We start from the raw sequence: 25,658 nt of genomic DNA, 5'->3' as shown, positions 1-25,658 counted from the left end.
CATCTGGCTTGCCTGGGCACAAGAAATGCGTGCTTATGGTTTGGGAGAAAAGCTGTTTGCTGTCATTTCACAAACAATATTTCAAAAGTCTTTCAGGCCAGAATGAGTCTGTTGACCTAACATACTAAGAAATAATTTCCTGAAGCAGAAGACTGCTTTTCCGTGGTCACACTGAGACACTGACTCTGCTACAGGACCAATTAAGCAGCCTTCAGAGAGGGGGGGAAACTATCAGAAGAAGGCAAATTACCCCAACCATCCTTTGCTTTTTTTTTTTTTTTTGTGGTAACTTTTTAACATGGGAATTTTCCAAGGCCACTGACATCTGTTGTGATGGCCATGAGTGCGTGTAAATTTCTCACTGTACAAAATAATCTTGTGTGTCTCTTTCCTCTGAGGAACTGATAAATTCTTACTTATCTCTTTACACCTTTCAGATCCTCACAGCAGAGTGTGCCTTACCTCAGCTGATCAGGACGATCCCCTCAGCTCTTACATCAATGCTAACTACATCAGGGTAAGAGCTCAGTAGTCCGATGTGTCTGCCTAGCCTCTGTCAGCTGCTGTTGATGTAAATAGAATTGCAACATTCACTGGCTTTTAAAGGCATCCTAGCTGATCTGATTGCTCTTCTCTCCTGCTTACATTAGCTGAAAACCAAATCTCAAAGTGCACCTGTACAGATTCAGACCAGACAGAAACATACTTCTGCAGTTCTTGATGCAAATTCCTTGTCAGCTGGCCTAACCAAGGCACTGGATAATCAGCCTGAATAAGGCTTTGACCTAGCCAGAGTCACCACAAGGCTGTTGGACACTCTTTGCTGGAATTACGTGAGTCCATACTGTGCCTTCACTCCATGTACACGTATTCAGGAGAGAGATGGAGAGGAGAACTGATGCCGCAAAACTGATGCCATTTCAACCAGTATAGCTCTCTGTTTTAAAGACCAAACCTTCAAGATTGTGGTGGACATCTCTGTTAAAATTGATCTCTTGTTGTTTTGTTGGCAGGGCTATGGAGGAGAGGAAAAGGTATATATTGCTACTCAGGGACCGATAGTTAATACTGTCACTGACTTCTGGAGAATGGTGTGGCAAGAGCGTTCTCCCATCATTGTCATGATTACCAATATAGAAGAGATGAATGAGGTAATGGTGTTACATTTAGTCTGATTTTTAACCGTACGCTAGTAGATATTTTCGACATAGACACTAAGCCAGCAAATAGAAGTTAGTTCAATGGCCTGTGCAATCAGAGCCAGCATTAAATTCTTTGGGCTCAAAGAAGATGTGGGCTTCTCTTTCAGTTCCATTTACTGTAAGTCCTGTTTTGCTGCCTGACTCAGCCTACTGCTGGTTTTGCCATTTTCATCTCTCAGCTGACCTGAAACCTCTCCTAACCCAGCTCTATTTGCAGGCAGTCTTTGAAGTTTTCTGTAAAGGAATCAAAAACAACAGTAGCCCATAACTACTAAGGTCGAATATCTTCAATAAGTAGAGTTGCTGCTGCTTTATCTTGCATTTATTATGATTTGGCATCTATATGCACATTTCATTGAAGCTGTACCTGATTTCTGAAAAAATGCTAGTTATAGCAATCAACAATTAGAACTGACTTGGATGTGGAGGAACTTTTCCTGAGTGCACGTAGGAAATGTTTTTAAAATACTGAAATGCTGAAATTGTCTATTTGTCACCTACTTCCAGAAATTAAATTGTTATTGTGTTTCTTCTAATCCACCTAAAGCAATTTATTTTTTTTTCAGTTTAAAATACTGCTGCCCTCCAGCTGTTCATTACTTACCTGCTGAAATATTTGCCCCGTGGCAGAGTTGCAAGAACTATGTGCATGGGCTTCAGCTCACAGACGCGTAGCTGAGCTTACATCTGCCTTTATTGGCAGTGTAAGATGTGAGAAAGTGGTCTGGGCATGTGTTGTGCTCTGCATCTTCCCTCACCACTAGCAGCAATGTGTAGTGGAGTTATCCAAATGTTGTTTCTTAAACTGCAGCAGCAGTATATGTCAAGCTTGTCCTTGAGAACCCATTACTATTTAGGCGAGAGAGTTTCCTTTGGAGAAGAGGCTTTAGATATTTAGAAACCCAAGTATATGGGCATACATCCAGCATACACACAGAGTTATAACGGCTTACCTGCTTGCTGGAAGCTTAGTGCCCATAACCAGGCACGTGCACAAACCTTTAGCTTTTCACAGTTATAAAGTAAATAAATTTAACCTTGAACTGTGCTGAAAAAAAAAAACATGAACAAGACGGACACAAAATTATCATGCTTTGCAAGTGAAAAATGTTCAGTTATTATAGCTGGCTGATTGGACATGTACTGTCAAGGCATTGCTGATGCAAAATATAGTATGCTGCTGATCTAAAAGTTTTGTTTTCACTAACATTTTTAAGCTTGCATATGCCTGTGTCTGAGCAGCAGCACTGAAGTAATAACTTGCTTGTTGATCTAAGTTCCCAGTTTCTGGCATGTAGGATGTTAAAATGTCGTGACAAAGTGTACTAGAATCTTTTGAGGACTTTCAGTATTTAAAGAGGAAATACTGATCCTGAATGACATACCTGGTGATAAGTTCTTCCATTATAGTTTTCATGGCAAGATTGGATACCATGAATGCAAAATAACTTTTATGTCTGAACTGCCTCTTAAGCGTACTGGCCAAGTATTTTACCCCTCCTATCAGTCTTGGGAAGCAGTGTGCTGCAGTACTGATGCACCACGTAACTGGAGCTTGCTACAGCCTATATGTCACAACAGAGCTGCTGAGTCTTTTCTGATACCTTTTGTGTCAAAAATTAAATGGTGTCAGGAATCTCATCCATAAATACAGGGTCTTGTCATGTAAATGACTTCTATATTAATTTCCTATTTCCATAACATATATATTAAAATATGAATAACAGGATTCAGAAGTACCTAGATTCAAAGCCAAAACCTTTGTTCAGCAGTGATGCTCATAAGAGGAGCTTTGCATTCCTCCTCAGTGCAATGACTTCACTAATGTGAGTATTAAAAGCTCTGTACCTCAGCCCTCTGTCACTTCCAATCTGAACTGACAGACAGCCCACAGAAATGAGTGGGCCATCTTACTCCACTCCTTTAAGCAGAGCGATGTCTGTGCTATTGATAGCTGCTGGAGCTCTTGACAATTTTTACAGTGGATTCTGCAGTTTATGAGAAAAAACACAATCTGCGTAAATAACTTTGCAGAGACACAGTGGGCCCCACTCCCAGTGGGTTATTAACTGAGGCACCGTGCAGATGGAACACTGATTCTCCTACACAAAAATTTTTACTCAATAACTTTGCAAGGTACTTTTCTGATGTTAGTCTTTCTCCTGAAGCACGATTATTTTTGGTGGGGGAGAGCACAGTGATTCAACTTGCTTCCTTCAAGATTATGTGCAGCTATGTGAGAGAGGAATCTTACAGGCATCATCTTTACCGAAGTTTGTTGAATAGTAGGTACCTACTCTCCTGTGATAACAAGATTGCCTCTTGCATTATCACAAGGGAGCCTTTTTCTCAGATTCTGCCTCGTTCACATCATTCCTTGTACACGAAGTAATTTGTGCACCATCTTGAAATGCCTGTCTCTGCCTTTGCATATGGATCAGTTCTAGGAAGCTGCATACAAAACCCAGTCTTTTTTAGTCCTCCTTACAGGATGGGAGTGCTTACAGATTTTTAGCTTATCTTTAGTATATTGGTACCACAAAGTGGATTTGCAACTGGACTATAGTTTCTGAATCTCTAGTTGTCAGATTGTGCTGGCTGCATCTCTGACTGGTTTTGGGCAAAATCAAACGTAGAAGTCTTATATCTCTCACTGCTATTGCTTCCTTTTAGTTCCTTAGCTTTGAAAGATTCTCACTGACATTTTTGAGTGGATTTTGATATGCAATCTGTTTCCCAAAACATTCCTAGTCATGTTATTTTATACAAAAACTTATGCAAATGATCATTTTATATTCAGAGAGCACTGAGTCTTTATAAAAAAATAGGAAAGCTGTATTTTGTGTTTCCATATTGGTAACTAGTGTGTATTATACTAATCATTATTATCTTAAGAAAGGGATTAATCAAAAACACAAGCACATTGCCACTGGTCTCCCTAATGAACCTTCAAAATGCACATCAGCCGCACAAAGATAAATAAGGATGTGTGTATTTAAAAGATTTGGTTAGTAATTACTTGATTTGTGCATTTTTAATCAAGCAATCAGGCTATTATAAGTGCAGCAAAAATCAGCTGAAATGTAGTCCCTGTTCAGAAAGTGAAAACTTGTACTTGTTATAGAAACAAAGTTTATTCATATTCATCTATGCATGTGCTGTATCCAGTTTCAGAGGAGCAAAAATGAACCTCCCTTGATACCTGCTTAACTAGATTTATTTTATATTGCACACAGAAATGCACAGAATATTGGCCAGAGGAACAGGTCACCTATGAAGGCATAGAAATCACAGTTAACAGAGTCATACAAGCAGACGATTACCGTTTAAGGCTCATCACCCTCAAGGTAAATCACTCCAATGTGCTTACAGTAGTTTAGAAATCTAAACGTATACATTGAGATGTTCATGGAGAGTCATGTAGAAATCTTCTGTGAGGTGTACTGCTGTACAAATACCACTTTTCATTGCTGAAGTTGTCGAAGCTTTGCTCGGCTCGTTGATATGAAGACTACAATGAAATAAGCAGTCAGAGATTTAGGCTGCATGTGTACAGTCTGAAAGCTACCAGACCAGTTGTAGCAGGATGGCGTTCACTTGGTAAGAAACCAGTGACTCATTCTGTACCTGTGTCCTCTGAGTTCACTGATAATTTAGAATGATGTGGTAGTTCACGGAGAGCTTCTTACTAGCCTTTGCAAGTCATACTACAGACAGCACTTGTGGAGTAACACACCAACCTCTGTGGTGATGTTCCGTGGAATTCAAAGGCTTGTTTATTCATAGGGCCGTGGACTTGGGCAAAGGGCTACTAATTACTAACAGGGAATTTTTAACATGCATGGTATCTTACATAATTTGTAATATGTATGGGTAGACTCCTAAGAAATATTCTTGTCTTTTTATGGTCATTATTAGGATGCTGTCAGACTGAGCTGTTTATACTTAAGTTGACTTGTGCTACTAGCAAGAATTGGAGGAGTTGAGTACTGAGCAAAAGATGTTTTAATTTTGCTTACCTATTTTCAGTTTCTCTCAGCACTGGGACTACTGGTTTGCTTGGCACTTGTCAGTGGTATGGTAGCACCACTTCTGTTCCCTAAGTCTAAACCCCTTTCAATAGGTACTGTGCTAATTTATTTTTTGAGTAATTTGTCTGACTTGACTTCAAAGATACTTTAAGGGATCATTCTGCTCCAAGACACTAAAACTGTTGATGACTCTTAAAAATATTTTCTCCACAACATTCTTACATTTCTAAATATTAGTGTCTTTCCAACTAACTGTATATGTATTTTTATAGACCAGTAACCATTCTGTCATCTTGTTGGTAGAAAACTTAAACATGGGTTTGATTTTCTAAGTACTTAGATACTACTTGGTCTAAACTACCGGGGTCCTATTTTACAGCTGTTTTCATTGCTAGGTTCTAGAATATCGAGCTACATGTTTTAATGAGAACAGTCTATTTACATAAACTTCATACATCTTTCATCTACCAGATCTATCCCTGACCTCAGTATAACACCACAATTTCTTTCCAAGCTGGAAAAACTCTTCTTGTATCCAACCAGTTTCAAGTCTCTTCAGCCATATGCTAATAGGCAGAAAGCCAGCATATGATATCCCATGTCTGGGATGTTCGGAGTGTGGAAAGTCTGTCACTCATGCTTTTGGCTAAGGCAGCAAGGAGAAAATCACACTCCCTGACAAGTGGGAAGTGACATGTTGCAGAGTTGCAGCTTCATCGGAGTTAAACAATGCTTTTTGTTTTCAGTACTAGTGTGGCAATGTCTCTTTCTCCCCACCCCAAGCATCAGGATGTGAACTGTTGAATTCTAAAGCTGAAATAAAGATTCCGTTTGTTAAGTTACCATTGCCTAGAGCTGTACATTTATCATTTAATAGCAATAGTGGAGTAGGAGCTCCAAACCATGCGTACATTAAGTGACTTGGTAGCGAAAACTGGAGAAGCCATGAATAGACTTCTGTTTTCCCTTAAACAGGAGTGGTCAGAAATATACGACACCACCACCAGCAATATATGATTACTTCATGTTTTACAGAGTGGACTGTCATACTTCTCTCAGTATAGAGGACAGGATTTGACAAGCTTCAGGAATTTATAGAAAGCTCAGACAATAGGCATGGTTTGTTTTCCCTTCTCAGAGAAACCTACCAGTGCCTAGTCACTGATTCATGACCTCAGCTACAGCATACGTGATAGTAGACTTCAAACCATCACTTAAATTTTGCTTCCTCCTAAGTGTTCCTATGTCTTCTCAGTCTCAAGGAACCACCAATAGAGAATATTTTGTTAAAGTCAAAGCAGAACCACAAAAGTTAGAATTCTCTAAGCAGAAGCACAAAACTTTTATCACCGTAGACAAAACTAAAGACATCCAGAGTTCATCATTAGAACTTTGGCTGTTTTCCATTGCTGTCAACTAAGCGACTTTATGTAGTGATTCATGTCTTTCTTCGGATGACTTTCATCTTTTACTTTTTTCTCTGTGTTATTGACAACATTTGTATTATAATTTTTCACAACTGAGCTAAGAATCAGGTGTTCATAACTTCTGTGGCTCACACATAGTCACATTCAAGTGCAACTGTCTATGTTCCTGTTTCAGAGGAGTGTTGATTGGATTTACTTGAGCTCAAGTACTATTCATGATAACTGGTAATGCTCTCTTAAACAAAATATTTTCTTATTAGTGTAAATAACCTAAGGCCAGGCTTTGTGCTACAATAGTAAGATTCTCTTTTCCTAAAGTGAGTTAGATGTAGCTTTAAGGTTCCTATGACTGTTCTTCAATGAGCATTTTAAACCCAGTGTAAGATGGAACAGCATCTCAATGAAGCCAAGCCTCCCGTTGCCCAGCTCCCTTGTTCCTACCTTTGTGCCATCTCTCCCATGTTCCCTCACAAGCATTTATATGACTGTGTGGTAAGCCAAAGGGGGAAACCAATAAATCCATCTGAAAATTAATCCATCTCAAGAAAGTAAAAAGATTTAACTGGATCACTTTCCCAATCTAATTCACTGTGAAGCTGTGCAAAAGCTCTGTCAACCAAAGAGAAGGATGGAAAATGGCACAGTCACAGAGCACTCTTAACATTCAGTCACTGACAGTCATAGGGAGGGACTTGGGAATATAGATGACAGAAACTGTTTTCAGGTTTTTGTGCCTTGTTCTTTAGAAGAGCCAAATTTGTCTTTTTTTTTTTTTCCCTCCCCTCTTCAACTCAGACAGCGTTGTGTTGAAGGGAGGGTTGTGGAAGATAACATTTCTGTTCCTGGACCTTTTGAAAACATTTATTTAGCCCTGTGCCAGCTGGCTTATGTAATGGCTGTAGGCTAAGGCCAGTTGCCTGAGCACCATGTTACTATTTTGCACCTTTAGAAATCAGACAGAAGGATCACTTTGAACACACAAAATCAGAAGCGCACACTGCTACTTGGCACTCGGAAAAGGAAATGGCATATTTGCTATTTCATAGCCATGCTGAGACAGAGAATCAGAATTTGTGTCTCTGAAAAAGCCATGAACTGCAGCTAGAGACAATTCCAACCTTCCATAGAGTCTCTGAATTTCTCACAGTGTCTAAGAGAAGAGTAGAATTGACAGGAAACTGATGTAAGTCTGTCTGTCAGAAGAGATAGAAAAATAAGCTCCCATCTCTCTCCCTCATCTATTTATCTAGCTATCAGAGACAGAGATATGGCTCCTGGCTCTCTGTCTGTCAAATACATTATGAAAGCAATTATGTCACAAGCACAGCTCTGGCTTTGCTGAATGAATCTGTCAAGAGGGAACAGACTGCCTGGAGTGTTTTGCACATGGCTCTTGGCACTAAAAGAGCAGAATACTTTAGGAGGGAGGATTTTTTTTTTTTTTAAGGCAGTATACTGAAATGCAGACATGATATTTGAAGTCCAGATTTCTGTGTTGTGTGGCTTCCAATATGGATCTCTCCATTAACATTCACATAATGGTTGGGTTGGAAGGGACCACTAAAGATCATCTAGTTCAAGCCCCCTGCTCTAGAGCAGGTTCACCTGAAGCAGGTTTCATGGGATTTCATCCAGGTGAGTTCTGAATATCTCCCAAGAAAGAGACTCCACAACCTCTCTGGGCAGCTTGTCCCAGTGCTCTGTCACCCTTAAAGTAAAAAAGGTTTTCCTCATGTTCAGATGGAACTTCCTGTATTCCATGTGAACATCTTTCAGGTTGTGCCTGTTGCCCCTTATCCTGTTGTTGGGCACTACTGAAAAGAGTCTGGCTCCACCCTTCTAACACCCTCCCTTCAGATACTTATAGACATCAGTAAGGTCCTCTCTCAGTCATCTCTTCTCCAGGCTAAACAGGCCCAGCTCCCTCAGCCTTTCCTTAGCAGTGGGGTGCTCCAGTGCCCTAATCATCTTTGTGGCCTTCCACTGGACCCTCTCCAGCAGTGCCTTGTTTCCCTTGATCTGAGGAGCCCAGAACTGGACACAGCACTCCAGGTGAGACTTCACTGAGGCTGGGGCAGGGTCAACCCCCACAACCCACTGTCAGTACTCTTCCTAATCCACCTCAGGATACCCTTGGCCTTCTTGGTCCCAAGGGCACACTGCTGGCTCATCAACGCATTGTTGTCCACCAGGACCCCCAGGTCCTTCCCCACAGAGCTGCTTCCCAGCAGGTCAGTCCCCAGCCTGTGCTGGTGCAAGGGGTTATTCCTCCCCAGGTGAAGGACCTTGTACTTGCCTGTGTTGAACTTCATCAAGTTTCTCTCTGCCCAACTCTCCAGCCTGTCCAGGTGTCACAGAATGGCAGCACAGCCTTCTGGTGTATCAGCCACTCCTCTTGGTTTTGTATCACCAGCAAACATACTGAGGGTACACTCTATCCCTGTCATTGATGAGTAAAATGAACACTACTGGACCCAGTGCTGACCTTTGGGGAACAATGCTAGCTACAGGCCTCCAGCTGACTCTTCAACACTGTTCACAACCCTCTGAGCTCTGCCGTTCAGTCAGTTCTCAATCCACATCAGTGTTGACTCATCTAACCCGTGCTTCCTGAGCTTACCTATGGGAATGTTATGGGAGACAGTGTCAAAAGTCACTGTCCCTTCATCTGTCCACTGCTGTCCCTTCATCTACCCAGACAGTCACACCATCACAGAAAGCTGTCAGATTGGTCAAGCGTGATTACCCCTCAGTAAATTCATGTTGAATACTCCAGATAACCTTCTTTTCCTCCTCGTGTTTAGAGATGACATCCAGAGTGAACTATTCAATCACCTTTCCGGGGATGGAGCTGAGGCTGACTGGCCTGTAGCTCCCTGGGTCCTCTTTGCCCTTTTTTAAGATTGGGGTGACACCCTTTTTGCTTGATTTCTTACCCAGAAGAATGCACCAATCTTGAGCTTTGAGGAAGTGATCCTTGAATATTAACCAGCTGTATTGGTTACATCTTCTAGGGCTCTAACCCAGGCGATTCCTCCAGTTAATTTCTTGAAGAAAGCAAAGTTAGCTCTCCTAAAGTTCAGGCTTGTAATCCTACTTACTGCCCTTGCTTCTTCTGAGCAGGATCCTGAATTCTACCCTATCTTGGTCACTGCAGCCAAGGCTGCCCCCAACCTTCATGTGCCCAACCAGTCCCTCTTTGTTAATACAAAGTCCAGCAGCACACCTCTCGTCTTTGTCTCTTCCACCACCTGTGTCAAAAAGTGCTCTGCAGCAATCTCCTGGACCGTGTGCATCCAGCTGTGTTGTCTTTCCAGCAGATTGATTCAATCATCTCACTCTGAAAGGGAAGGCCATGTTTCAGTATCAATTTACAACGAGAAGTTCTTTTAAAACTTTGTGGTGTTTGTCTTAACTGGATTGCAGAAAGGAGAAGAAGTCAGAAACCTGAAACATTACTGGTACACGTCTTGGCCAGACCAGAAGACACCAGATCAAGCCCCTCCTCTGTTACAGCTAGTACTGGAAGTGGAAGAGGCCATGCAGAGTGCAGAGGAGAAGAATGCCCCAGTGATTGTTCACTGCAGGTAAATAAGTGTTGTACATAAATTCTAAGGGCTTCTTTTCATGGCATAGTGCAGATACTATCATGTAGGCCATAAGTCAGACACTGGAGATCTTGTCCAACTGCTTCTGAAATATGCTTGCAACTTCAAATATTTAATGACAATAGTTGTCTATTTACCCAGTGTTGCATTCGGATACAGATTGAGATGAACACAGAAGCTGGTGGAGGCTCAGTTACCTGTAAGAATGCCTTCATTTCATTTTCCTTACAAGTATTATATGCCTTTAATGATCTTTAAAGGGCAAAGTTTGCAAAGATTGACATAGTTTTGATGAAATTGAGTAGGAAGACACATGCAAGCAGAAAAATAAAAATATTGAACTTTAAACTTCAAACCCCCTTTTTTTAGATTCCTCCTTTGCTTTAAAAAAAAAAATCATTATTAGGCCAAAGACAATAATTTAAGTATAGCACATAAATGAAACAGTGACAAATCAGCAAAGCTGATTGCAGCAAGTACTATCCAACAGTCAGGAAATTTATGCAATTGATAGTAAAACTGAAGTATCAGTAAAAAGCCCTGGCAAAGATGAAAACTTCTTGTATGGAAGGAACAAAATCCTTCCAGTGGTTTGAAGCCTGATGAGAAAATTGTAATTATCAATCAGAGCAGAATAAAAATAGATGAAGATAGATACTTCTGTCTTCAGAAATAAGTAGGATGATATACTTAGCACTTGTAGATGTGATGAAGTATGTTCTTCTGTGCTGCTAACTAGGGAGTGTATGAAGCAACGACTACCGACCGTCATTAAATCAGAAATGCTGAATGATTTTCATCCAAGGGTATTTTAAAAAGTTGGTTTACAGACTCTAAACCATTAAAGTTTAGTGTAGTTGAATGTAGTTCTCGGAAAATTTGAGAAGTTCCAGAGGTCTAAAAGCAAGTCCTGTTTTGCCAGTGCTTAGAAAGGTTAAATGTGATTACTTCGAAACTACAAGTCAGTCGTCAAAGCAGTTATTTCAGGTTAATAGCAGAAAGACTGATAAGAGGTGCAGTTATCTTGCCAGGGTAATCTTCCATAATTTCAATAAAATACATTTTACCAAATAGATTTTTGTAAGGAATTTTACTTCATTTTGCATAAAATTTTCTAGGAAACAGCAGATGGTTGCTCTCCAAAATCCATAGTAAATGGATATTATACAATGAGAATGTTTTTAAAGAGCCTGTTGACATGAATGATTGGTTAGCTTGGTGTCATCAAAGATCCATGTATAGGCTAATATGGAGTAAACCCTAGTAAAAAGTTTGTATGATACCACATGTGCAGTTTTTCTGCCTATGTTTTTAAACAGATGTTAACAAATTGGGAAGAGTTCAGATAAAAATAAGAACTGTTTTTTAAGAAGGTCCTCTTTGCCCTTGGAAACCTGTGACTGTATAAGAGCTCCTTGAAGCATTATGGTATTTGCTGCAGGTGAAGCTGCTGGTCACCATGTCACTCTTTCTATGCATATTTGTTTTGTCCTCTTGTAAGGTTCATCCTCAGGACAAAGTAATAATGTGGGGAGAAATGGGGTACTTTTATTTGAAAATAACTACTAGGAGGCATGGTGAAAGAATTATAAAGTATTTTATGTGGATAATGTGCCACCCTTGTGCAGTCTCGGAGGGATTATGACCTTGTCTGGACCACTGAGAGACCTGCAGCTTCCCCTGGGACAAGTGCTCTCTCAGTGCTGTTTGCTTTGTCTAAAAATGAGTGGTTTTCCCTTTCTTTCCAAAACACTCTGGAATCTATGTGTCAGGAGCTCTGGCTCTGTGCTGTGGTCTGTTTGGTTATGGGCAACTAGAAGATGAAGGACCTTGTGAGCAGCAGTGAACCATGAATTCCACTGTTTCTTGTACATTTGTTGCCAGTGGTTTTGCATTATGACTTTCTCACAATGTAAATGAAAGCAGGATTTCTTGTTGTTGTGTCAAGTAATTATTCCTGAGTGTGCTCACTTAATTATTTCATGGATAAGAAGGGCTTCCAGCATTTGCTGCTAGTTTATTAGGTGATAAGAAGAATTCACAGCTTCTACAGCACTGTGCCTTTGAGAATAAATTCAGTTCTGGTCATTAACCAAGGACTGAATCAGATACAAAGGAAAGACAAACATATTTCTTTATTAGCAAATTTGTTGTATCCTGCTCTAATTCAGATAATTACTAGATTGTAGATCTGATCAGCAAATGGCATCACACTTACTATATTGCTGCTAGCTCTCATAATTTAACCAAGGGTTACATTTTTTGATGCACTTGTGAATGAAAATAACTTTCAAAGAAGCTGTTAGAATTAAGAATATCAGAGCAAAGTTTGCCTTCAAAGTAAGGGTTGCTGTCAAACCAAATCTAACTAAGAAATACAGTTTAACTGCTTTTTTTCAATGGTTCAATGGCAGGTTCAACAACATATTGGGTCAAGTGGTATCTAATAGTCCATTTTTAGCACTGTATGTTCAATGTTCACCCTTTTGCTATGAGTGGCTCACACTTAATCGTGTTATCCCACTGAAGTTAGTATCTTTTCCTAGTTTGGGCTTTCTGTCTGGAAGCGCTCACCTGGCAAAGGTTGGAGAGGCAAAAAGGATAATGGGGTTTGTACTGGTTTAATGGTACTTGTTTAGCAAGGAAGTTCCAAAGTCATTCTGACATCTCCACCACCTCTCTTTGCTTTTCCCTTCCTCAGTGCAGGCATCGGGAGGACTGGCTGCTTTATTGCAACCAGTGTGTGCTGTAAACAGCTGAAGAATGAGGGCATAGTTGACATATTGCGAACAGCCTGCCAGTTACGGTTAGACAGGTAAGAAAGCCTGTTTCCTTTCCAGAAAAATAAGAAGAAAAATGGTAACATTTCCCTTTATTTAAAGAGAAACAAATGGGAAGAGGAGAAAAACAAAGGCAAGTGGAGGTCAAGAGAGAATGTCCTTGAAGGAAGTTTTCATGTTCTAAACTGTTCTGACTTGTAATCTTTGCCTATTTTATGAACAGTAAACCTAATGAACAGCCATAGAACTGAGCTAGACTCACAACTGGCATCAAAATCTGCATAGTTGCATCAAAATCTCCATGCAGCAAGGGATGGCCTTTTACTAGCTGAGAAGTTAGCCCCATATTCATACAGAAGCAAAGGCTCGAAGATCTGCTGTACAGATCTGCTGTACAGATCTCTGCTGCTCTGTTCAGAGCCATGGATCACGACTTTCCTCCCAGGTGGAGTAAATAAAACTGGTCTCACATACTGGGAGCTGTGAGCCATGTTGGGAGAGACATTGCTTGGAGACGGAGACAATCTGAAGTGTTTGGAGGCATATGAAAGGAGCTGTGAAAATTTCCCACAAATTCAATAGTTTCCAGTTAAGCATTTCTTAACACACCACCTTGAGTTTGATTATGAAGTAAACAGACTTGAATTTTGCACCAGAGATGTTATTTTTCCTCTCCCACTGGTTTCAAGTGCCATCAAAACATGTCTCAGTGCTCTCTCTAATGATAATGATAAATGTAGTCGGGGGAAGAGATGTCACGAAAAACATACCAAAGATTTTTCTGAGGGGAAAAAAAGAACCTCAACCCCACGCTGAACTTTATTTCAGAGGAGAAATTATGCTCAGTGGGAGGGAGAAAATGAAATGCTTGCTGCCCTGCTGAGGCTCTGATAGACAAGGACCTGCAGGGGCTTAGAGATTTGGCTATTTCAATGGATTTCAGACCAGACAAGGAAAGGCTTCTTGAGAAAAAGAAAACCAGAATATGAATAGTGAATGCTGATCATCCACAGACCAGTGAAATATCTGTCTGGATGTGAAATATCTTGTGTCTGTGACTAATGTTACACAGGAAAATAGCCATACAAATTAAGGTTGAAGATGCCTGCTTACAAATGAGTGTGATACAGAAAGCCAATTAAAAATACAAGGGGGAGGCAGAGGAGAACTGGCAGTCATTTTTAGAGGCTGAAGAAGGGAAATCACACTTATAGGACACCATGGAGGGAAAGAAAGACTGCAGGGACCTCTGTAGCTGTCACATACCTCTCAGGAGTGGAATGGGATAGAAAAAAGCCATTTAAATGTTATGGGCTAAAATACTCAAGACAGAAAGCATATCACCATCCTTCCTACTGAATAGCATGATTTCTTCAAGGACTGAAAAATAGGGCTCGTAGTCTCTTGGAAGTCATGCTGCCATCCACTCTCATTTTCACTAAACCCCCACAAAAACTCCATGTGACTTCAAAAGTAGCATGAGATGATGAGACAGTGTCTAAGCAGCTACAGGAAGGAAGACTGTCTCTGTCTCCTCCTCTTACCTGGTCATTTACTGGCTAGAGAAAACAGGGTGAATGGGAAGGAGTCACCAGGTACACAGGAAAAGAGGATTGCATGCAGACCTGAGTAGATGTGTAAAGGAATACCCCTCACTGGTTCACACAGGAGTATAGAGGTTGACATTAGCCCTAAGAACAACCTTTGACGTTGCCATGGGTGGGGAGAGAACAAGTGTTTCTTTCCTTTCATTCTCTCACAGATCCCTTGGAAAAATCCTGTGCACTGGGCTTTGTATCAGTGGCCAACAGCTGATCCTAAAATAACCTATTATGACTAAGGAGAGGAAGTAATCATTCCTGCATCCTTCCCACAGTGCTGAGAGACATTTGCTGTCATTGCCCACAAAGCAACTCAGATTTGAAAGGTTTCTGTGGCAAAAGGGGGTGAAAATATAATTCATCTATTCTGTGCCAAAGCCTGGACAGCAAGCACATGTCATGGCATGCATATGTGTGGGAAGGGAGGAAGCCATCACATAGCAGGGAATCAGATAAAGAGGAAAATAATTTCCTGTGGTCTGAAATTCAATGACCACCTTAGTACCTGTGTTGCTACAACTTCAGGGTGCAACCCCACTGTTAATGGAATTGCTTGGGAATTAATTGTCAGATATGACTAACGTTCCTCGTGTGTCACAGACTGACGTAGATGTATTTCAATGCTCTGTGCGGCACAGAGGGACTCGGAAATAGATCAACTGTGAGCTTGTATTAAGTAGAGCAGGTGGGGGGAGAGATACTCAGCTAGGAAATATATTTTTTGGAAACACAGTGGGTGTTTTTCACCTTTGCTGATTGATGAGAGTTGGAGTGTGAGTCCCTGCCCTTCCCTGCTCATTGTTGTTTCAAGGAGTGTCTTAACAAAATAAGCGCAAGAGGCTGGAGGAGAATGTCGTCTTGCCCGCTCAGCTCCCCCTTACTTCTGTGGTTACTGCGTGACCCATAATTGTGAAGCTGGACCCCACAGAAGAGGGCAGTTCCCAAGGAGAGTGTCTGCTGTCCATTTGGCTCAGAGGAAGGAACTTTCATTAATTTCCTCTGGTGAAGGTTTCTGAGGGAATGCACCACTTAGGCACTTCCTCAGACTGACACGGCTCTGCTCACCCACAGGTTCCCATGTTGCTCAACCCCACTGGTCATTTCAGCCTCCTTTTGGCACAGTGCCCCCAGGATCTGTGCTACAGCACCAGTGGTGGCACAATTCTGCATACACTTTTTGTGAGTTTGAACCATGGGTTTCAATTGTTTTCTAATGCATTACCAAGAGGTCATATCACCTTTGATGGGGTATTCTTCGCAGAATTTTAAATGTTTATTAAATCTGCTTAAAATTAACAACTTCATCCTGATTATTTTTGTTCATTTCTTTCTCCCCCTCTAGTGCCCATGTGTTGCTTAATACACTACTTGCAGAAGCACACAGGTTAATGATACATGGAAAATCAAACTGTTTTTGCTCTTACTTGCATTTCCTTTCAGTTTTGCAGCTTTAAAGAGAACAGTAAAAGCTGAAAAACAAGCTGAACCAAAATAGATTACTGTGCTGGGAGTCTTTTACTATCAAGGTGTGCACCAGCAGTCAACTCAGCTACAAATCTGAGTAACTTTAGAAAAGTTACATTATCTGTTCCAAAATCCTGCTAGCCATCCCTAGAGCTCCCTGGTGAACTTGCCAAAAGCATGATGTGGGATGGCACAGAGGGAAGAATCCTCATTGCAGAATGAGAAATTTGTATCAGTTGTCTGGGCTGGACTGGCCTGGCCTAGCTCTCTATAGTCCCAAATTCAGTCCCTAGTACAGCTGCGAAGTCTTGGATAAGCTACTTCCCCTCTTTATTTCCTCTGCTCCCATCTCTCTCTCTAGAGCTTTAGGATGGGGATTGCTTTTCACGGTGTTTAAAGTGGTTATTGGAGTGCAGGTGCTCAGGTAATATGAATGTAAATGACAATGATGTTGCCTTATGGGATGAAGGCCTCTGACAAGGAAAATGAACATAAAGCCCATTCCTTTTCTCACTGCCTTCTGTTCCTAGCTTAACAGAGACTTTTAAAATGGAGCTCCAGGTCAGACTGCAAGCTAGTTGCAATCAAGGGGCACTCCTCACCCATTTCAGGAAACTTTGGAATAGACCTTTGGTTTGGTGCACAGGCTTTACGTTAGCTGTGCTATTTCCTCGTGTGCTTGCATGTAATAAGACTGCTATTTCCCTCCCCTTTTTTTCTTTCCTTTTCAGGGGAGGAATGATCCAGACTTGTGAACAGTATCAATTTGTCCATCATGTCATGAGCTTGTACGGAAAACAGCTTTCTAGAACAGCAGAAGAATAAGTATCCATTATATTCCTAAAGGCTAAAGCCAAGAGAACTTTTGACTGCATTCAGATATATTTCAGATCTGATAAGAGACACATGGTAACCTGGTTGTCTTAGCTGGAAAGATATATTATTTTACTTTGATATTGCTTTTATGCTCTTGTTTGCATTGACATTTAAGAGCTGAGGTACACCTTGTCTTAAACTACGTGACAGGACATAATCTTCACCAAAAAAGGCTTATTTATACTGTAAATAAGAATAGTAGCTTCATTTGTAACAAAAGCAAGAAAAAAAATCAGAAAAAATTCCACTGTCTTCGGTTTGCTACTTTTTAAAAGATCATTGCTAATATATCCAAATACAGTGTGAAACTTTTCAAATTGTCATGCTGAAATGTGCCGTATGTTGACTAAGCTTGAAAGTAACTTTTTGCCTCTTTCTGATTGTTTTTACATATAAAATTACCGAATACTGTGTATATCGTAAACTTTCTGAGCCTCTGCATTGAAAGATTCAAGTAGATTCACATTGAAATGATGTTTCACACATCATGTTTGCTTGTTTATTTTTTCTAAAGCAGTCCACCACCAGTGTTATCAGTACTAAAGGGGAAAAAATATTTCAATTATGCGAGTCAAATTCTTACCTTGAATTCTTACCAGCACTATACCCCAGTACCTTTGACAGCTGGCTGAATATGAGACAAATAGTAGAAATAAATCTGAACATAAATTCTTCACACTTTACCTTTTCTTTGTCAATATTTTGGCATTTCAGTCATCTGGCAAACAGATTTGATTTTTACAAATAGTTTCTATTTTTACACTGTCAGATCACAATCTGAATACAATTTCCCCTGAAATCTGAGATTCAAAATCAGGTGAGGAATTTTGTGAGTTCGTATTTATTAAAAATCTAATAATAAAATCACTTGTAATCTATGAATTTAAACGTCTCTCAAAGCTTTGAAGGTGACCAGGTGCCCAGTGCTTATTAAAATTAATGCAAATTCTATAGGCACCTTTAAAAAAAAAATCAATCTGAACTTGTTGGCTGCTTTTTGATAAATTTGCCCTCAAACCAAATTTAGACAATCATTAGCCCATTCTAACCACTAGTCCAGGCAGCAGTATTTCCTTTTCAGTAATACAGCCTGCTGCCCAGGTTTTTTGTTTCAGAACTCAATCAGGCTGTGAAGACCGTATTTTGTGTTTAATGCTTACAGGTAAGCACGTGTTTAAGTGCTTCATTAAGAGCAGAGAAAAATGGAGGTATGCAGGATCCTTGACATGAAAGGTGACTGTTTTATGAATAGAAGCTGTAATGACCTACTAAAAATATTTTTGCTTCTCTTTATTGTAACAATAACCAAAACCCACTGCTTATATTAGTGCAGGAGATTCTGCGAATTTACTGCACTTCCTAATCAGGAGAAGGTAAAGCAGCTCTCAGAACAATAAGGGCTGATCCTGCTCCCACTGATGTTTTGCCATTGACGTCAGCAGGTGCAGGGTAGGGCCCGAAATGTTATGCCTAAAACTTCTTCACTGTGGGGAAAGTTTCCCATTATTTCAGTACACATCTTTGTGTTTATTCTGTATCCATGAACCTGTAAAAATCCTGTCTGCAGGGTTTGCATGAATGTGTGGCAAAATGTGTTATCTTTAAACCTCTTGATTTTATTGCTGTATTTAAAATATTTCCTTCAGTGAGAAGCTAGCAGGAAGAACTGGCATTCTTTTTTAAAATACTGGTGGTAGTCATTAAATAGAGCAATAAACTTAAGCTTTTGAGCATAACATGACTGTTAGTTTTATGTAAATCTTGATAGCTATATTCTCCCCACTGCTACTGATTTCTTCAAAGGGGTAACACTATTACATCTAAGCACTCCTTAGAAATAACAAAACCACCACTGATGTTCTAAATAACATTGTAAGTGGAACTCCTTATAAATATTTTCAGCTGTTCAGTGCCCTTCAGTGTCAAAACTGGCTCAATGAATAAAATTACTTGCTCTGTCATCAGCTTCCCATGCATCTGCTAAAGAATATTTGTGGATGATTTATAGGAGTGTGCATACAGGAACTAAGTTCAATGTGTAAGTTGCCTCCTGCACAAGGAGACTTTCTAGAGGAGAATAACTTTATGGCAAATGAGGTATGAAGGGCTCTAAGATACTGACCTTGAGGTCCTTGCACAGATCCTCAGCAGGTGTTAGTTGGCAGTGCTTCACTGACTTGAGTAGAAGTGAAAAATTTATACTGAAGGAAATCCAGCCTGATGTTCACTCCCATTCTACATGTGTGGAATGCCCTGAGAGAGTGTTAATTGATAAATTAACTGTTTTTCATCAATTCACTGCTACAAAGCACATGTCAGCCTAGTTGCACAGTCTGGTTAGGAGGGTTGCACTGCTGCCATCTCATACCAGGCAAGAGCATACCACTTGCCAGGATCAAAATATTCAAATGCCTCTTGAAACGTTATTTTGTCTAACAGATTTGGAGCTAATCCTCCTATTTGCTCTTCGACCTTATTATAATTAACGTATTTCTGTCTCTTTTTTTCTTTACTGTTTTTTAAATAGAATTTGAGGTCTGAAGGACCTTTTATCAGCTGTTCTGATATCTTCTGACAGCAGAGGTAGTCTTAAGAAGCGCTTAAGATTAGCAGAAAGGAGCTCTGGCCGTGCACAAGCACTTGAGATGAGTGGGGCTGCTGCTTCTGTAATCAGTGTGTTTGAAACCGAGCTGACAATAGGAACTAAGCTAAGCTACGCGTCTTGCTAGACTTGTCTTTTCATTGGGCACTCTTTCTCTGTTAAATGAAAATTCCAAGCATACATCATCCACCCTCTCCAGCTCACTGTCCAGGCCTCTGTGAACTGAAGACTACAGCACTAATACCTACAACACAGTTGTTTCCCAGAGAACTGAATTCCTCTCTGCAGGTGGGTAAGCATATAACAAACATGAGATGGTTTTATTTAGAACCAGCTGTGATCTCTTCTGTTTCATAAGCTTTTTCACACTTTGTGAACAGGGCAGACCCCAGCTCAATGCCCTGCTTTTTCGCTGTTCATTTGGTCATTGGTCATCACACTTAAGCAGTTTTATTATCTTGTTTATACTTCTGTCATGGTAACAGACTAATGGCACATTCCATCCTTTTGTGGGTAGTCTGAGATCAGCAGATATCAGAGTTATGTAAAAACAAAAACTTAGACGCACTTGAGCATAAGACCTGTCCCCAGATAAAGTACATTTCACTCCCTGACGGATCAAGATAAAGATGACTTGGTCAAGTTTTTCTGAAATGTCAACTACCCAGCAGTCATATAGAGTAGAGAACTGCATTCCTTGCAAGATTTTCAAAAGTATCTGTTTATTCTGGACTTTTCCTCTCTAATTAATCTACTTTGAAAAATCTTAACCTGTGAATTTGCAGTTGCAAAATGAGCTTGAGAATGAAGACATCACTAAACAAGACCTTGCTTCTTGTCACTTCCCTGCTGTCTCTTCAGTGGAAAAATCATGCAGCTTGCGCATAGGTGGCCTTAGAAAGTGTATGTCTGTTGGTTGTGAGTTGGCAGGTTTTAGAAGTGGACCTGAACTATTACGTTTTCATGTGCTCTTTCCCTGGAAGCCAGTTTAAACAAAGGGATATGATAAATCTACAGTTTGTTAATCATAACCATGTCACTCTATTTTTGACATGAAGTATGTTTTATAGATTTGCTATGGAGAAAAAGCAAAGCACTTTTTCTGAGATATATGGGGAATAACCTTGTTTCTTCTACCAAGTCTGTAGATGTACATTTGCTGTGTCTGCAAGAGTGATTATCAACTTAGGATAATGTAGGGCAGCTCAGGAGTCCTGCAAGGAAAAAAAATGCTCCATTCAAAAGCACAGAAGAAATATGTGAATGAAAGCAGCATTTGCAGCTTTGTGCATAAGGTACAGGCAGTCACATGCTCTAGGCAACACAAATGTTATTTTCAAGTGTCTCAAAGTGAATTTCACATATTCAAAGAGGTTAATTCCTTACATGGAGGGAAAGAGAAAAGTCCACTCTCCTTTGAGCACTGACACAGATCAGGTTCCAGCACCTGAACACAGCAGATGCTACATTCTCTTGGCCTGGTGTGAAAGTCACAGAAGGGGTTACAATCAGATCTGCCCAAGCTTGTGTACCATATAGTTCCCAGCAGGGCAGCAGTGTCAGGTTTACTCAGTTGATAGCGAAGCTGAATGAAGAGAAAGACTGAATTACTTACTCAGAATTAAAAGCCGTGTTGGCACCAGGGCTGGCAATATGGCTCAGAGCATTTGAGAAGATAAAGCTTAAACAGTCTGGCAAAGGATTCAGGTATTGCAATTCCTGACCATTTCTCTCTGCTGGACCATGCTACTCAACTTCAGTGTTCCCTATTGCTGTTTTATCTGTTATCTGCCTGTTGCTGCTTAAGCTTAAAATAGAATTAAATGTGCTACTGTATTGCACTAGTTTTAATCCAATATATTGATAGCCTGTGTTTTCCAGAAATCGTCTCTTCCCTTAGAGAGAGCCTGTCGCCTGTCTTGCTAGACTGTCTTCAGAGGGCTCAGCTTGTTCTGCCTACTTTGTCGTCCCAGAATTCTGGGGACAGAAGTCTGCAGCTATGTGCACCTTACTAAAGGAGTTTCTTCTTTTAGAAACAGTAGCATTTGACTGAGTCAAAGTTTTCTTATTATGTTTGACCTGAACTGCCCTAGTCCCAATAGCAGCTGCAAGGTGTCTGCTTTCCTTTGGAAAGGCAAAGGCAATACTTCTCTCCAGGGACCAGAGGGGAAAAATCCTGCATAGATCCTTTTGCTCTTTCTCCTTTGCATGTTTAGTTTGTTTGCCTCTGAAGTGGACACAAAGAAGACGGTCAGGAATAAAGTCAAAACTAATAAAACACAACAGAAACCTCCTCCTGTAAATTAGTTTTGACTCCTTCTATCTCAAAAGAAGGAAAACCAGATACAATTAATTTCACTACATCCAATCTTGTCTTCTTGGTCTTTAGGCTGTTGTGAGGAATACAGAAAGCAAACACTCAAGTGATGCAAAGGTAATGAAGAGATCATTCAGAATCGCTCCTCCCCTTTTGGAGGCCTGTGTGTGGCAGTGTGGCCAAAACTGAAAGATCTTCTCATTCATGTGCATTGGTTTTTCCCCACAGTGGTGTGTGTGCATAAGCAGACGCCTGCTCAACGTGCCACGGTAGCTGATGTAAGAACAGATGCATGAAGGAGGATTCACGAGCCCTGTGAAGTGAACGTAGAAGGGCAGTGCCTGGTTTTTGAGTCAGTTTGAATAGGTGGGAGGAACTGAATTGGGTTGGCAGTGTTTTGTTTTTGTTGGGGAAAATACGACTTTCAGCCCAGATACTTGGTTTCTCTATTTCTAAGTCGGGCTCTTTTGGCTGAATTAGAATACTGAAGAGGTAAATGCAGGTTGGTTTCTTGATACATTTATTAGACAAGCAATTAATAATACTTTATCCACTTTACAACATGACAAATCCCATTTCCACAGACTTCTGATTTGGTCTGTGTTAATAAGAACATGAGCTTCTAGGCAAGGGAGCAGAGTGTCTGTCTTGCTGGATTCCTTCTTTAGCCTGTGAACTACAGCATGTGTTTATTTTGGCTGTCTGTATGTGGTATTTTTTGCTCACTGGAAAAGTTGACAATGTTTCAAACTCTGGATGTTTTTCCTTGTTTTTTTGTGAAACTTTTCACCTACCTCTTTCTTTTGTAGACTAGCAGAAATCCCCTTAAAATCATCCAAAAAAGGTGATATGTTCCTGGAGGGGGTGGAAGGGTTGGGTGGCCATTGCTTTTTCTAGAATTTACCCCTGTAATCATTCCCATCAGCCTATGGAATTTGGCTAGATTTTTATGTTCCTTGGGTTTATAAGTTCCTGTGTTTTGCAAAGCATAACCCAAGTGCCTACTGCACTAGACTCCCTTTTCAAATGAATTTAACATAAATATGGAATAGATAACAGTATTCTGCTCCAAAAAGAAATCAAATGTGAGCAGTTAAGCAGTTAATTGCCACTATATTTTTGAGCCTTTGTGGCAAACAAGATATGTGGTTTGTGTCCTTCAGAATGGATAGGCTTGTGTACATGAAAAACAATCTCCTGTACCTGCACTATGTCAGCACTGCTGTGATTAACACTAGTAAAGTGAAAGAGATCTAAATACACAGGCTGAGATCTGTAATTCATTCCATCCTGGAGAAAGTACCTTGCACATTGGGAATGAAGTCCTTCTCCATAGGAAGAAAGGTAACAGAAACTGACTTATTAAGGAATGGAAGGGAACTGATTGAAAAATTACCTCTGTAATCTAAAGTTATGAACTGATTTTCTAAAACACCTAATCTCTGCTTCAGTAACTGGATGAACTGGCTGGACTTGGAAATGATAAAAATTGCTGCATGTGCAGCTATAAAATAAAAAAAACTAAAGCCTGGAGGTGTGAAAGGAGCATTGGGGAATGACTTGAACACCACAGCAGGATTTCTTGGATGTTTAACTGTTTGAAACCTGGACCCACATGTTTTGTTTTTAATATGAAAAACAAGACTGGTAAATTGTTAAATAGTCTGCTTTTGAACAAAGTTTAGAAATGGTGTCAAAATTAATCACAAGAAAATCTAGAAGGTAATGTTTATTTTTAAATAAAAAGGTATCCTTTTGACCTACAGAAGGTTTATTCCTATTAACCTCATGCTTGAAGTTTTATTGTTTTGTTATTCCAAAAATGGCAAACTGCTGAGGCCATTGTAAAGGATGTAACAACATAGCCCACAAGAGGCCAGTATGTATTTAAATTTTACACTACACAAAGCCATATTTGTCCAGTGTAAAGGGATCTGGGAATCTTCCTAGGAATGTGACAATCTACGGGACTTCATGTGAGCTGAGGGACACAAGAAGGGTCTTGAAAGCTCCTTTCCCTGAGGACGAATGATCAGGAACTTAGCAGCTGGGATAAACAGGTAAAACAGATATTCTCAAGAATGTATTATATACATAAACAGATATTCTCAAGAATGTTGTAATACTTTGTGTCCTCTGGCTGTGGGCAGGCAGGGTGGAAATGGGCTGTGTGAGTTCAATGCCTTTAGACTTATATATGCTTTGCTTTTCCTTTCCTTCCCTTTCCAAGAAAGGAACCTTGTAAAGTACCACTCTGAAGTATAGCTCCTTGAGACACTTAAAACCAGGAGTAAAATGGCCATGACAAGTATGGTGGACAGAAGAGTCAGTTACTTACAAAAGAGTTAGTCAAGCTTGTTCAACTCTGTTTTCCGTAACTAAAACTAAAATTACAACTTGCTTGTACCATTTCTTTGCAGTGTGTACTTCAGTGGTACTGAGAGGTCTTTTCTTGACATCTGTTTCTCCTGGCACACGTCTGCTGATGCTGCTAATGTTGATGTTACAACCGTGTGAATTGTGTGATAGCCACACTGTTACGTGATGAGTGAATTAATCTCTCTGCAGAGTGCCCATGGGTGGACTTGCGTTCCTGAGACCAGAGGCCAATCTACATTATCATTTTGTTTTCTTTCTTGCACACAGTCAAGGTATGTGCAAGTTGAGTCCTGGTGATAAGCAGTAACAGACAATGTCACATCCTTCAAGTGCAACCTTTCAGGCTCTGGAAGTTGGTTCCAGTCTCGTCAAGAAACAGGAAATCTTGCAATCTGAGGAGGCTTACAAGAGTTCATTGCTTACTATTATAGGCAATTTTTCTTATACAGTGGTTCCTCCCCCAGCAGAGTGTATTCAGAGCCTACTCCTTGCTGGTCAGTCTGAATGGAAAAAAAATAGCTTTACCCGAACTCAAGAACTAGTTAATAAAAACACAAACTAAATGGATTCATTCTGATAGAAAAATGAAGCTCTTTGAAGCCTCCTGAAACAAAACAGTTTCAAGAAGGAGGATTTGTCTTAAACTATGGGCATTTGTCTAGACATAAGACATGAGCAACACTGAAATGCTTAGTGCAGCTTGTGCAGAACAGAGTAAGTTCTAATAGGATTTAGGATACATCCGTTTTTGATGCCTTTCTTGAATGACATCTAACATCAAAGCACCTTGGAGGACTCCTGCGCAACAAGGCAGCCCAATTTTCTCATTGTGTAGATGACAAGATAGATACAGAGAGAGCAAGTTACTTGCCCAAAATCCTGCAGAAAGTCAGGAAAAAAAAGCAGGGAATTGATCAGCAGCCTCCTACAGACACTCTTCCTACTGCACAAAGCTTTCTCTCTCAGAAGTTTTAGGTGATGAGCAGTTCTCTGTGTAACTTTATGTTTTGGGACTTCTTATTGTATCCACTCTTTTCCACTCCTGATAAATAAACCCTGCAAACAGTACCTCACTGTTCTGCTTAAGTAACATAATTTTTCTCCAACTGAAGGAGTTGTTTCTAGGAAGTCTTCTGCCTTATTGGAGTCTTTCAGCATGCTGACGTGCTCCTTTGAGATGCTTGTTGGAGAAAGCATGCCTGAATTTGTGGGAAAACCTTGTCCATTGACAACACACAAGGGTGAGTAACAATTATTTCTGGGGAAAGACCTTTAGCTAGTACGTACCAATAACTAACTGCATTTTCAGGTGCTCTTAGATATATTCACTCATCTCATGCAAGGAAATACAGTCTGTCATCCTCTGTAACA

At 40.3% G+C, this 25,658-nt stretch overlaps 1 protein-coding gene across 4 annotated transcripts in view; it reads left to right on the top strand.

Annotated features, from left to right (window-relative positions):
- The window catches only part of PTPN5 (protein tyrosine phosphatase, non-receptor type 5), an 82,639-nt gene extending 63,691 nt beyond the window's left edge, over nucleotides 1–18,948 (top strand). For all 4 annotated transcript variants that reach the window (XM_027651286.1, XM_027651284.1, XM_027651287.1 and 1 more), the window contains exons 9-14: nucleotides 438–517; nucleotides 1,014–1,151; nucleotides 4,439–4,549; nucleotides 10,087–10,247; nucleotides 12,970–13,083; nucleotides 16,845–18,948. In XM_027651286.1, coding sequence (XP_027507087.1) covers nucleotides 438–517; nucleotides 1,014–1,151; nucleotides 4,439–4,549; nucleotides 10,087–10,247; nucleotides 12,970–13,083; nucleotides 16,845–16,938 — 698 coding nt within the window. In that variant the 3' untranslated portion in view covers nucleotides 16,939–18,948. The remainder of the gene's footprint in view (nucleotides 1–437; nucleotides 518–1,013; nucleotides 1,152–4,438; nucleotides 4,550–10,086; nucleotides 10,248–12,969; nucleotides 13,084–16,844) is intronic.
- The last annotated feature ends 6,710 nt before the right edge of the window (nucleotides 18,949–25,658 follow it).

Source organism: Corapipo altera, unplaced genomic scaffold, assembly GCF_003945725.1.
Source record: "Corapipo altera isolate COAL_440 unplaced genomic scaffold, ASM394572v1 78, whole genome shotgun sequence".
Lineage (NCBI taxonomy): Eukaryota > Metazoa > Chordata > Aves > Passeriformes > Pipridae > Corapipo > Corapipo altera.
Note: the sequence above shows the minus strand (reverse complement) of the source record. Positions and strands in the feature narration are given on the sequence as shown.